The sequence below is a fragment of the Taudactylus pleione genome, unplaced genomic scaffold (assembly GCF_031769625.1).
Source record: "Taudactylus pleione unplaced genomic scaffold, aTauple2 ptg000985l, whole genome shotgun sequence".
NCBI lineage: Eukaryota > Metazoa > Chordata > Amphibia > Anura > Myobatrachidae > Taudactylus > Taudactylus pleione.
In genome coordinates, this window is record NW_028285386.1 from 864,102 (window position 1) to 877,271 (window position 13,170).

The 13,170-nt window shown below is 49.1% G+C and overlaps 1 protein-coding gene across 2 annotated transcripts in view; it reads left to right on the forward strand.

Annotated features, from left to right (window-relative positions):
• The window catches only part of CCDC9B (coiled-coil domain containing 9B), a 266,763-nt gene that overhangs the window by 185,997 nt on the left and 67,596 nt on the right, over positions 1–13,170 (forward strand). For both annotated transcript variants that reach the window (XM_088460793.1, XM_088460794.1), the window contains exon 9: positions 7,710–7,853. In XM_088460793.1, the coding sequence (XP_088316919.1) occupies positions 7,710–7,853 (144 nt within the window). The remainder of the gene's footprint in view (positions 1–7,709; positions 7,854–13,170) is intronic.

The window sequence follows — 13,170 nt, forward strand, 5'->3', positions numbered from 1 at the left end:
GGGGAAGGCCATGAAGAAGTTTTACAACGGGAGGCGGGCTGGATCCGGCTGCTTTGCGCCGCGGTCTCCCTGAGACAAGGGGCCTGATTCAGAGCCGTTCGCTATTTGTGGTCGCTCGTTTAAAAACAAGGGGTGGCTATTCAAATGATCCGTACGCACATTGCAGTCTGTTCACACCTCTAAGTCTGAACGAGCGAGCAAAACATACGCTCGTTTATTTGTTAAAAACGCCCCCTGGCCGCTCGCATCCTACGTCATGTCCGCTATTTATTAGATTAATCGAGTACATCGACCAGCGTATGAACTGCTCGCTATTCTTGTGGTTGGTGTTTGCTACCACAAATTTGCGAGCAGTTCTGGCTATAAAATAACCCAGTGACGTGGTCAATGACGCTGCTGTTTTAAATATGCACACCCATAAAACGCCCGTTTTGACCTTTAAGCACGCCTGCGTTCGGATGTCCACTCCCCATTTTCAAGCACCTTCCCCTGTTACCACCCACATACGCCTCATTCTGTCACTCAAAATAGCAGGCACTCGCAATATAGCGTACAAACGATTTTCGGCCGCACTGACTAGTTCGCGCATGCGTACTAAAAACCGTACGCATGCGCAGATGTGCAAACATCGCTCGGAACGAGCGTACTGCCGCTAACGAGCGGCTCTGAATGAGGGCCTAGGTGTCTTCTCTCCCCGCCTTTGCTCGCAGCACGCTCTGCATGCAGAACAAGGCTTGCCCCAGACAACGCTGTCCCGCTGATCAATATAGGGCGTGGTTTCCATGCTATTACAAATAAGTTATAGTGCTGTAACAGCGCTCCTAGGGCTCCTCACAGTGCAGCCTGTAATTACACAAGAGCCCTGCAGCACAGCCACATGAGAGAGCCTCTATGCTACAGTAGGCTGAGCATTGTAATCTTTATTATGTTGTATGGTATTCTACTGTTTGAATCCCCTTATCCAGTGGTGCTGCGTTGAGTGCTTGCTTCGGCAGCACATATACTAAAATTGGAATAAAAAATAGAAAGATGTCACCCAAAATGGTGATGTGTTCCATATTTTGAACTACGCGCCCCACAGCCCGCTCTAACGGAGCTCAGCCTATCTTAGCATCCATATTGCTCGTTCACTCATGACATTCTGGGAGTATATCTTATGGCACAGTGGGGTCATGCAGCATGGAGCACTCTTACATGGAGATAGGCGCATATGGGTACAAAGCTCCCTTAGTCTAATACTGTAAAGCAGTACATATGCACAGATAGTGTAATGGTTAGCATTACTGCCTCACAACGCTGAGGTCGTTTCTATTCCCGCTACGGCCCTGTGTTCTCCCTGCGCTTGAATGGGGTCTCTCCTGGGCAACATACATGCCTATAATTATGGGCTAGGAAGTTGGTGGCGTCATGTCTAGTTGAAAAATACAGACTGGTATATACAAACTTGTGGTTATCGTTCTGTGTGTTCTGATCAGTTCAATATCTGATATGCTCCCCATTTGGGGGCCATAATTTAAAGGAATTTCCTCAGGGTCCATAGGGGGTCCACAGAGTTGACCTTGGGGGTATAGCTGGATCTGGATCCACGGGCACCTCGCAGTTAAAGCTTTAGCTCCCAAGATGCACTGGGTCCATGTTCCTCTATACCCCTCCCCCGAGCCACAGGCCCGGCCAGAGTCGGGTCACTGTTAGCGCAGGGGGGCTGATTAGCAGCCCCTAAGCTTATTTATTTTTATGAGTTTTAATTTTATTTTATTTTTACAACTCATCATCGGACGTCCAAGCTGCCGCTCCTACACCCCGCCGGTGCTGCGACGCCAGCACAGATCTGGGGATCTCTGCAGGACCACCAGGGATAACATGCGGGAGCCGGCATCCCGGGGGTTAAATGCTAGCCAGGGGAGGCAGCCTTCCCTGTCTAGCGGCTCCTCAGCTCACCGCGCCTTTCTGCTCAGGTCTGGCGGCCCTTAGCTGCTTCCTCCTTCGGCCACTCCTCTAAGGTCTCCGGCGGCCATCTTCTCAGTGGCAGCGCAGATCTCTCAGGCAGCATGTGGTTCGGTCCCCCTGTGTACCTCTCCCCTGGCAGGACAGTGTACATAGCACTATAGCCCTCCCAGACACTGAATCTGGGCAGGCTGATTGTAGTGACAAGGTGCAGTGAGTATTACTTTCTGCATTGTATGTGACTTTTGATGTGCTTTATTTCTAAATACTGTCAGTCTATACCTATCCCTTTCCTTCTCCTTTGGCCCTGGAAGGTGTGTTGTGGGAAGGGCTTTTCTTGAATCTTATATAAACTCATGTATTTGTGAGGTCGGTCACATACAGTTGTGTTCTACACGGTACCATATCTATGGACCTTGTGGGTGCACCAGGAGTTAACCACTGGACTTCCTTGTAGTGTTAAAATATATATATATATCATCATGTCTGACGAGGAAGTTGAGCGCTCCTCGGCTCCCACTCTGTTCTCCTGCAGACGCTGCGTCACGGGGGTAAATAAGGTTTTATCACAGGATGGGCTGTGTGATGCCATCAGTTACCTGGTCCCTCTAACCCCCCAAATTCGGGACAGGACCCTCCTTGGGCAGTGTTTTCCCAGGTGCTGGCATCCATCGCGGACCGTCTGGCGGTCCCGACTACTCTCCCCCATATGGAGTTACCCCAGCCATCCTCCCTTCTCAGGGTATACCGCAATTATTGCAGTCTTCTCCTGGGTCTCAGACTGTTAGTCCATATACGGGGTTACCTACAGTATATATATTCAGTCTCCTAAAGTGACTCAGCAGTCCATCATTCCCTTTCAGGGACTCCTCAGGCGGGTCAACCACCTTGGGTGGATGTGTTCTCCAGTTCAGTCCAGAGTTTGGCTGCTTCATCTTCCGCCTTTCAAACCATGCTACGGAGTGACAAGCCTCAGAGGGCGTCTAAACGCCCTGTTATGTCTTCCCAGTCTACGTAACTGTCAGACTCTGGTGCGTCCTCAGATTATGGGGAATTGCCTGAGGACTCTTGATTCGGATTCACCTGTCCGCGAAGTGGGAACTAAATCTTCCATTAATGTGCCGGCATTGGTAAGGGTGGTGCGATCCATTCTAGATATAGAGGATGACGCACCGGCCCCTAAATCCAAATACCCAAATTTCAAACAGGCAAAAGTGATTTTGGCTGTTTTTCCTCTATCTCACCAATTAACTGATCATATGGCGAAGGCCTGGCAGTCACCTCGTAAAAGGTTCCAGCAGCAGAAACGTTTAGCGACTAGTTATCAGTTTCCTGCAAGTCATTGCAAAAAGTGAGAAACTCTGCATGCGGTGGATTCTCATGTTACTCGCTTAATCAAGAGTACTACCTTGCCTATGCCTTCTATTTCATCTCTAAAGGATCCCACAGACAGGAAGATGGAGACTTAATTGAAATCAATTTATATTCTCTCTTGGGCTGTGGCCCGACCGTCCGTCCATGGCCATCTCTTGGGGGGCTAAAGCCATTGAGAGCTGGGCCAATGTGCTGGAAGATACCTTGCCTGAGGAAGCTCCAGAGGTTCAGAGCGCTTTAGTGGGACAGGGCCACTGTATATATTATATAGTGGCTATGCCAAAAGTTCGTCAGGTGATTAATATGTTTGGCGATTACTCGGGCTGTACTATTAACTTGGAGAAATCCTTATTCTTCCCCTTAGAGCACCCTCTCCCACCTCTTCGCCTCTGTCTCTTCCATTACAGTGGGTAGTTTGCTTTAAATACCTGGGCATATGGATCGCCAATTCCCCTGTGGATTATAGTGCCCTGAATATATAACCAGACCTAATTTGAGAGATAAGTCACGTTCATGGCATAAACTCCCTCTTCCCATTACTGACAGGGTTAATTTAGGTAAAATGATAGACCAACCAAAATTCATATACTTTTTTCAGCAATCCCCTATTTTCCTTTCAGTTCCCCTGTTTAGAAAGCTGGATAGCACGCTCTCCTCTCTGGTCTGGATAAATGCCCCCTCCAAACTCAATTTAACTTGCTAGATCTGCGGATAGTTTAACTATGCTGCACTTCTGATTTTATTATTATGCGGTGCAATTGTCATATAATCTTTTGCTTTGGCTGCAGGATTATATGTATAATGCTCGTAAAGCAGAGTCTAAATTCGAGCAAATTTGGGGCCAGTAGCAACATTCTAAATACCCTGACTAGGCCTGATTTGACCTAATTTCCTAACTCTTATGTTGGTTCTCTGGCTGAAACTAAATCTGCTGTCATTGAGGCAATATAATGTTTGTTGCTTTGTTGGGGCAGAATCTCTCTATCTCATATGTCCCTCGAACTCCATGAATTTTTTTTTATACCCCAACATGTTTCACATTTAGTTCTAGTGTGATTCTTAGGGAAAAAATTATATATAGTATTTTTGTTATATTGTCTTCTCGTGGGAATCTTATTGGTTATGCTCAGATTTTATGCATTAATCATTGATGTTTCAGCATTTACTATAAGTATTGTATGCAGTGCTACTTCACTAGCAATGCTATTTCATCATAACTAGTGTTCACTATAGACCTAGAAAGGGGCACTTCTGGCGCACGCGTGTCTGAAAAGGGAGCATGGCCACGTTAAAGGGAGGCGTGTCTTTAAGACTCTTCCCCCCTTTTCATCATTCTTGGGGGCGTCCCCGGCACTTACGGGCATGCCGAGCTGCCCCCAATTCTCCCATCTCTGTGAATAGATGCCGGCTGCTGCACTACTATTTTTCCCGCCTGCTGGACACTGGTTTTAGCGGGCCACTGCCAAAAGGATGGGCACATTCTGCCCTTTTGAAATCGGGCAGGGGATGCCGCACTGCTAAAACAGCCTAAACACTAAAAACTGTGCTAATTGTCTTTTTATTATTTAGTGTATTTTCTTCTTCAGAATCCATAGGCTCCACAGGGAGACCTTGGGGTGTAGGTGATGGAACTGAATCCGGGCACCATGCAGTTAAAAGCTTTCAGCTCCCAGGATGCACTTGGTCCACTCTCCCTATACCCCGAGCCAGACGCACCTCAGTTTCTTTGGTGCCCTGCCGGAGTCTGATCATACACAGGGGGCTGCTTAGGCAGCCCTCAAGCCCATTTTTTTTATGATTTCTGTTAGTAATTTTTCTTCAAAGAGCGCACAGCAACAGACTGTCCATGGGACATCTGCGCTGCCGTCACCCCTCCGGGCGAATACTGACCTGGGGATTTCGGAGGGCATTCCGAGGGTCAGCGCTAGCCAAGGCCTCTGTGGAGGACCCAGACTGCAGCCGGACATAAGGGGACAGGTAAGGCGGGTCACCCGCGTGTTAAGGCAGTCATTACCTCCGGTCTCAGGGGACAGACCGGAGGTCGCTGGGTGTGGACACAGGCTCTAGCCACCGCGATCCACTAGACCACCAGGGACATTCAGTGCGGGAACCAGCGTCCCGGGGATTAATAATCAGCAAGGGGAGACAGCGTCCCCGTTTTAGCGGTTCCTCAGCTCTTTCCTCTGAGGTCTGGCTTCTCTGAGCTGCTCTCCTCCTCCGACCACGCCCCCTCTCACAGGGTCTGATGGGCGTGTTTTTTTTTTCTCTGGCTGCTTGCTAAGCTGTGGGAGATGTCCCACAGCTTGTGTGAGCGGCCAGGAGGCCGTCGCGATTATCGCGACCATTGACCTTGCAACGAGACCCTGTGGTAGGGTCTCGGGTACAGCAAGGCCGAGTGGACTTCCTGCTCTAATAGAGCAGGAAGTCCGCTACTGACACCAGTAATGATGTCAGTAGGGCCTCCCACAAACGCATTTCCAGTGGTGTCGTCCCAGGAATTACGACCCCCACGTGTTTCGCATCTCCAGTCCTTCAAGCTGGATTGGACCTCTGACCCAGCCTGGCCTCGCTGAAAGTGCCTATCTCTGCGTAGAACGTAGAATTGCTCCACTTCCGGATATCCACACCTTCCTCCAGGGTGTCCTGTGGTTTCAACCTCCCTTTGTCCCCCCAGTGGCTCCTTGGGATTTGGCAGTAGTTCTTTGGACCCTCCATTGTCCTCCATTTGAACCACTAGATTTGATAGAACTTAAGTGGTTAACAGCTGACACTTTCTTCTGGCTATTTGCATCTGCCAGGAGAGTGTCTGAATTGGGAGTGCTCTCCTATCGCTCCCCCTTCCTGATATTTCACAGGAACAGAGCTGTGCTTCGCACTCGCCGTGAGTTCCTTCCTAAAGTTGTTTCTAATTTCCACATTAATGAGGAAATTATAGTCCCGGCCTTTCAATCATCGGACCTCTTGGCAGGTGAGGCGTCCTTGGATGTGGTCCGCACCCTCAGGATTTATGTGGACCATACCAGTTCCCTTTGTAAATCAGACTCCTTATTTGTGCTCTATGGATTTCACAAGTAGGGATCCCCAGCCAATAAGCAGACATTGGCTAGATGGCTTCGTATGACGATCTCAGAGGCTTACACACAGGCTGGCCTTCCTGTTCCGGCTTCTGTTAATGCTCATTCTACTCTGTCTGTGGGTCCCTCATGGGCAGCTCGCCGTTGTGCTTCGGCTGTTCAGCTGTGTAAGGCGGCCACATGATCTTCTGTCCAGACCTTTCTAAGGTTCTATGCCTTTGATACCTTTGCTTCTCAGGATGCTTTCTTTGGGCGCTGGATTCTCCTCTCAGCGCAGGAGTGTCCCCACCCTTAAAATAATTGCTTTGGGACATTCCCAAGGTCTCCCTGTGGAGCCTATGGACCCTGAATAAGAAAATGACAGTTATGGTAAGAACTTACCTTTGTTAACTCTTTCTTCGACGTCCATAGGGAACACAGGGCACCCGCCCTGACGCACCTGGCTTCATATAGGCTATATTGCTGGTCTCTGGGTCTCCCGTCTCCTTCTCTGTGAGAGTATGATTCTTGAGTGTACCAGTCTTCCTTCTCTCTTATCCTCCGGCCTTTGGCTTATTATGAACTGAGGTGCCTCTGGCTCGGGGGCGCGGGGTATATGGAGAGTGGACCAAGTGCATCCTGGGAGCTGAAAGCTTTTAACTGCATGGTACCCGGATTCAGTTCCATCACCTACACCCCAAGATCTCCCTGTGGACCCTATGGACTTCGAAGAAAGAGAGTTAACAAAGGTAAGTTCTTACCATAACACTCATATTTTTCTTTTATGTTTGTATTGTTTAAACAAAAAATAAAGATTTATTTAAAAAGAAAATAAAAATTTATAAATATTGACTTTTACTTTGAAAGAAATTTGTGCACTGTCAGTGTTACAATAAAATGTGGTATCCCCATGACACTTCTACTTTGAACTTCAATAGATTTTAGAGGATTTTTATTCAAGACACTTGCATAAATCCCACAAAATAAAAAATTATTTCGCCAGTAAAGTAGGACCATCCCTTTATGGATAGTGGGTCATAAATGGCTGGAGTAAGAGTTTTTACTAGTGCCTTTAACAGAGAAGTATTATCAGAATGTGTGTTAATTTAATTGAACCTTGTCATATGTACAATTGTTTACCAAAGATGAAAATGAAATTATAGTTAGATAAGAAAATATTTATGGAGGGCCTTACTCCATGCACAATTTTAAGGAAAGAATAAAGTTTTCTTTTAGTTTTTGAATGTCACTTGTTCTCGTTCCTGCTAAAATATTTATTCTGTTTTTCTAATAAATATAGTGCAGTAAGTTTGTTCAATATTTCCTTATTTTATATAGGGCAAGAGGTTGGTCAGTCAGAAGATTGACCCAGAATGCTTATCGCTAATAAATAAAGTGTCAAGTATGTCTATGGAAGACATTGATGATCTGTATACCTTTGGTCGAGGACGGCGTAGGCAGATGTTAATTGAAATGGAGAAAGTGAGTACATTCTTTGGTTGTATTGAATAGATCATTTTTATAGTTAGCTTAATTTAGTGTCTGTGATTCCTCATAATGTAAATAATGGACTTAATTAAAATGCGGCAATATGTATAATAGGATGAAAACACCCGTGGAGCCTATGGTTACGCCACTGCCTATAGGGTACTTTCCCTTATATAGAAACTCTAATTTGCTTGTGCGCTTTTGACTTCATCCCTTTTGTGTGCATGCTTTACCCATTCTGGTTCTTTCTGGGGGTTTTTGCCCCAGATTTGTACTGCAATATATGATTGCTAATAGTAATACTACTAATAATCTCTCTAAGGGTGTTTCTACTTCAGGTTCCATAGGGTATCCACAGGATACCTTGGGGTATAGGCGACGGCGGCAAACATCCAGGCACCACAGAGTTAAAAACTTCTCCATCCTCCCAGGATGCACTGGGGTCCCTCTCCTATACCCCGCCCCCGAGCCTCAGGCACTCCGTTTTCGTCGGTGCCTGGCCGAAGTCGGATGCACCGTACAGAGTGGGAGTCTGCACGACCCCTGAAGTTCTTCAATGCAGCTGTGGCTGCACATCTAACGAGCAGACAACATGGACAGTCTGTACTGATATCCATGTCGTCGCTCCTACACCCCGCTGGTACCAGAACGCCGGTACTGATCCGGGGATGCTTGTGGGTGACTGGGGTTACAGCTTGCAGTGGCCTCGGTTCCCCGGACTGTGGCCGGATTTACGAGGGATTCAGGTAAGCGGCAAGGTCCCGCGCTGGGTCCCAGCCGAATAGCACAGTCCTTAGTCCCCAGGCAGGGGGCTCCCTGGGGACTGGCTGCAGTGTGGAACCAGGCTACCGATCCCTGTGCTTTCCACTACCCCCTGGGACTGAGGACTGGACAGAAACAGTAAATGTCCAGTGTCCCAGGGGTTAAATGCATGCCAGGGGAGCGCGCTTTCCCTGCTAAGCAGCCGGCGCCTCCCCCGCTGCACACGGCCTCTCCACAAGGTGTTTAGGCATCTGCATGCGCTCCGCCCCCGGACCAGCCCTCCCTCTGCTCCTCGGTGGCCATTTTAATACATGTGGCAAACGCTGCTGGAAGCTGTTAACGCGGGCATCGTGGTCTGGGTCCCCCTGCATACCTCTCCTCCGGTGCTAGGTTAGTGTATGCAGCGCTGTTTCCTACCAGGCTGAGGTCTGGTTAGTTGATGAAGCGCAGATACTGCAGGGTTTTCAATATTCTGCATTGTATGTGACTTTGGGCTAGCGCTGCTGTCTGTTACTTTCACATACTGCTATTTTCCCTATCCCTGTTTTTCTTCTCTGCTAACAAGCCCTTGTGGTGCGGTGTTGCAAGGGGATTTATACCTCACTATACAACTTGTTGTGCAGTGTGGTGGTCACATACAGCTCCGGTTAACACACACTCAGTATGTCGGACAGTGAGCACTATTTCCCCATTCCGCCTAAGTGTACTGTATGCAAGGTACCATTGGCAGAGGATGATGGTAACTCTGATGGATTATGTAAGGCTTGCCTGCGGTTGGCACGGCCGATTTCTGTCACTACACCTGTGCAGGAGCTACCATGGGCTTGTTTTGCTACGGCACTTACTAACCTGGTGGGCCAGTTAACGACAACCCCTGCGTGTCCCCAGATGTGGGTCTCACAGCAGTCTATGGTGTCGTCCCCTATGCAGGGGTTTTTTAAACAGTCAATAGTACCTCAGAGTTTCCAGTTGTCGCCCCCTCAGGTCATCCATGAACCTGCGTGGGCTAATTCACTGTCTACCTCAGTACAACAGCTATCAGAGGTGTTACAGGGCGAGTCGTCTGTGCGGGCGCAGAAGCATCAGCTGCAACCTCATCAAGATCAGGATGCTGTGACGACAGATGATGGCTCATACGTGCGGTGCGCACGGCCTTGGTTATTGAGGATGATGCTCCTCCTGTAGCTAAATCAAAATATGCCTGTTTCAAGGATATTAAAAGTGATGCTACGGTGTTTCCCCTATCTGATCAGCTAGTGGATCATTTAGAGGAGGCGTGGAAAACCCTGGGTAAGCGTTACCAGCCCCCTAGACGGTTGCTTTGGCATACCCTTTTGCAGATAATTATTTTTGCAAAATGGGATAACCCGCCACAAGTGGATTCACACGTCTAGTAAAGAGTGCTACGTTGCCTATGCCCTCTATGTCCTCCTTAAAGGATCCAACGGATCGCAGGGTAGAAATATGTTTGAAAATGATTTATTCCCTTGCAGGAGGCGTGTCCAGACGGGCTTTGGCCATCTGCTGGGTGGCAAGAGCTATGGAGCACTGGGCTGATACCTTGGAGGCATCCCTGGACCCAGACTCGTCACCTGAAAAGGTGGAGTTGGTGGGTAATTTAAGGGACTCAGCTACCTACATTAATGAGGCAGCTTTAGATATGGGCCTCATGGCGTCCAAGATCTCCTCGGCAGCAGTGACGGCTTGTGGTATCCTGTGGCTGCGTTCTTGGAAGGCAGATGCTGATTCCAAAAAGGGTTTGGAGGGGTTACCCGTCAATGGAGAAGTGCTGTTTGGCCCTGATCTAGACAAAATTGTGGGTACTTCGGCAGCAACTAAGTCTGCATGTCTGTCTTTCACTACTGTCCCATCAGGAGCGGGTTCTTCGTCCTTTCGGCCCTACAGAACGCAGAACAGACTCAGGGTACAGTCCTTTCCTAGGAGGACTGCCGCCAAGAAACCTGCAAAGCCCAGGAAGCAGGCCTGGAGTACCAGACGTCCCACTCCCAAGTCCGATGACAAACCTTCGGTTTGACGGGACGGGCCTCTCTTTGTGGGACCTCAAAGTGGGAGGCCGACTTCTGAAATTCGCCCAAAGTTGGTGTCTGACCACTTCAGACACATGCATCAGAGAAGTGGTCTCTCAGGGGTACGCCCTCTCCTTCCACAGGAGGCCTCCCAGCCGGTTTTTCACCACGGGCCTTCCGTCCAATCAGGACAAGGCCCAGGAACTCAAGAAGGTAATGCACTCGATGCTCCAGAATGGAGTTATAGTGCCAGTTCCTTTGTCTCAGAAGGGATTGGGGTATTACTCCAATCTTTTTCTGGTGCAGAAACCCAATGGGTCCTACCGGCCAATACTCAACCTCAAATCCCTCAACAAATTTCTGAGGGTTCCTCAGTTCAGGATGGAGACCCTGCGTTCCATTATTCTAGCAATGGAACCTGGGGATTTCATGGTGTCGCTGGATATTCAGGATGCTTACCTGCGTATCCCTCTTGTCCCAGCACACCAGTTCTTCCTCAGTTTGCAGTGGTCAAGGGCCACTTCCAGTTTCAGGCTCTGCCCTTCGGTCTGGCTACAGCACCTCGGGTGTTCACCAAAGTTATGGCCATCATGGCAGCCCACCTGCAGTTGCAGGGAGTCCGCCTGTTACCTTATCTGGACGATCTCCTGTTACTGGTGGAGTCCTCAGAGAAACTTCAGCGCCATCTGCAACTAACAGTCTCTGTATTGCAGTCTCTCGGCTGGCTGATAAATTGGTCCTCCCTGGTACCATCACAGAGGATGCTCCATCTAGGAGCTCTGTTGGATTCCCAAGATCAGAGGATCTTGGTGGCGGGAGAAAAGATCTCTACGTTACAGGCAAAGGTCCGTCTTTGCCTGCAGAGTCGCCGGGTGTCTATTCACTCGGCAATGAGGTTACTGGGATCCATGGTATCCATGTTCAACATGGTGGAGTTTGCCCAGTTTCACTCAAGACCTCTGCAGAAGCTGATCCTATCCGGATGGAGTGGGTCACCCCAAAGGATAAAGACACAGACTATGGTGCTTTCCCCGGAGGTGCGTTTTTCTCTGGCCTGGTGGCTACAGAGGGCTCACCTGAACAAGGGGCGCCCCTTTTGGAATGCAGACGACGGATGCCAGTCTCCAGTCTTCTGACGACGGATGTCAGTCTCCGAGGCTGGGTAGCGGTGATGGGTCCACACTTCTTTCAGGGAAGGTGGACATCGATAGAAGCTGCTCTTACAATAAACATATTGGAACTGCGGGCAGTATTCAAGGCTCTCCAGCAAGCAAGACAGGTCCTGCAGGGAAAACCTGTGCAGGTACAGTCTGACAACGCCACCACGGTGGTATACATAAACCGCCAAGGAGGGACTCGCAGTCAGGCAGCTCTGACAGAGGTGTCCCGCATTAAAGTATGGGCGGAAGAGCATCTCACCGCAATATCAGCAGTGTTCATACGAGGAGTTCTCAACTGGGAAGCAGACTTTATCAGCCGTCAAGACGTGCATCCAGGAGAGTGGTCTCTTCACCAGGAGGTGCGTCAGCTACTGGTGAACAAGTGGGGCCTTCCAGAGATAGATCTCATGGCCTCACGACACAACAACAAACTGCCATTGTTCAGGTCAAGAACAAGAGACGCAAAGGCTTGTCTAGTGGACGCTCTGGCGGTCAAGTGGACCTTCCAGTATGCGTACCTCTTCCCTCCTTTCTCCCTTCTTCCTCGAGTGATACGCAAATTCAAGCAAGAAGGCGGCACTCCGCTGTTGCCTCAACGTCAGGACCTGCTATCTCAGGGTCCTTGCCTTCATCCGGACCTGAGTCGGCTGTCTTTGACGGCGTGGCTATTGAGACTGCCCTATTGAGACTGCCCTATTGAGGTCCAGAGGTTTCTCCAGCTCGGTGGTCAACACCATGCTGAGAGCTAGGAAGCCTTCATCTGCCATTATGTACCATAGAGTGTGGCAGGCTTTCTTCCAGTGGTGTCGCACTAGAGATTATGCTCCTCAGGTGTTCAGATTGTCCAGGGTTCTGGCCTTCCTACAGGCGGGTTTAGACCAGGGTCTTCGCCTAGCTTCCCTGAAGGTACAGGTGTCTGCACTTTCAGTGTTTCATCTTAGGATTGCTATGCTTCCTGATGTCCACACCTTTATGCAAAGGGTGCTTCTTATTCAGCCTCCCTTTGTTCCACCTGTGGCACCATGGGATTTGGCTGTGGTCTTGAAGACTCTTCAAGGACCGCCATTTGAACCACTGGGCTCAGTGGATTTGAAATGGCTAACCATTAAGACTGTATTCCTTCTGGCTATTGCTTCGGCCAGAAGGGTTTCGGAATTGGGAGCTCTCTCATGGAGACCTCCATTTTTAATTTTTCATAGAAACAGGGCTGTGCTGCGCACTTGTCTTCGGTTTCTACCAAAGGTGGTATCTAGTTTCCATATCAACGAGGAAATTATTGTACTTTCGTTTACTTCACCGGACCTTTCGGTTGGTGAGGCCACCTTGGATGTGGTGCGGGCCTTGAAAATCTATGTGGACCGC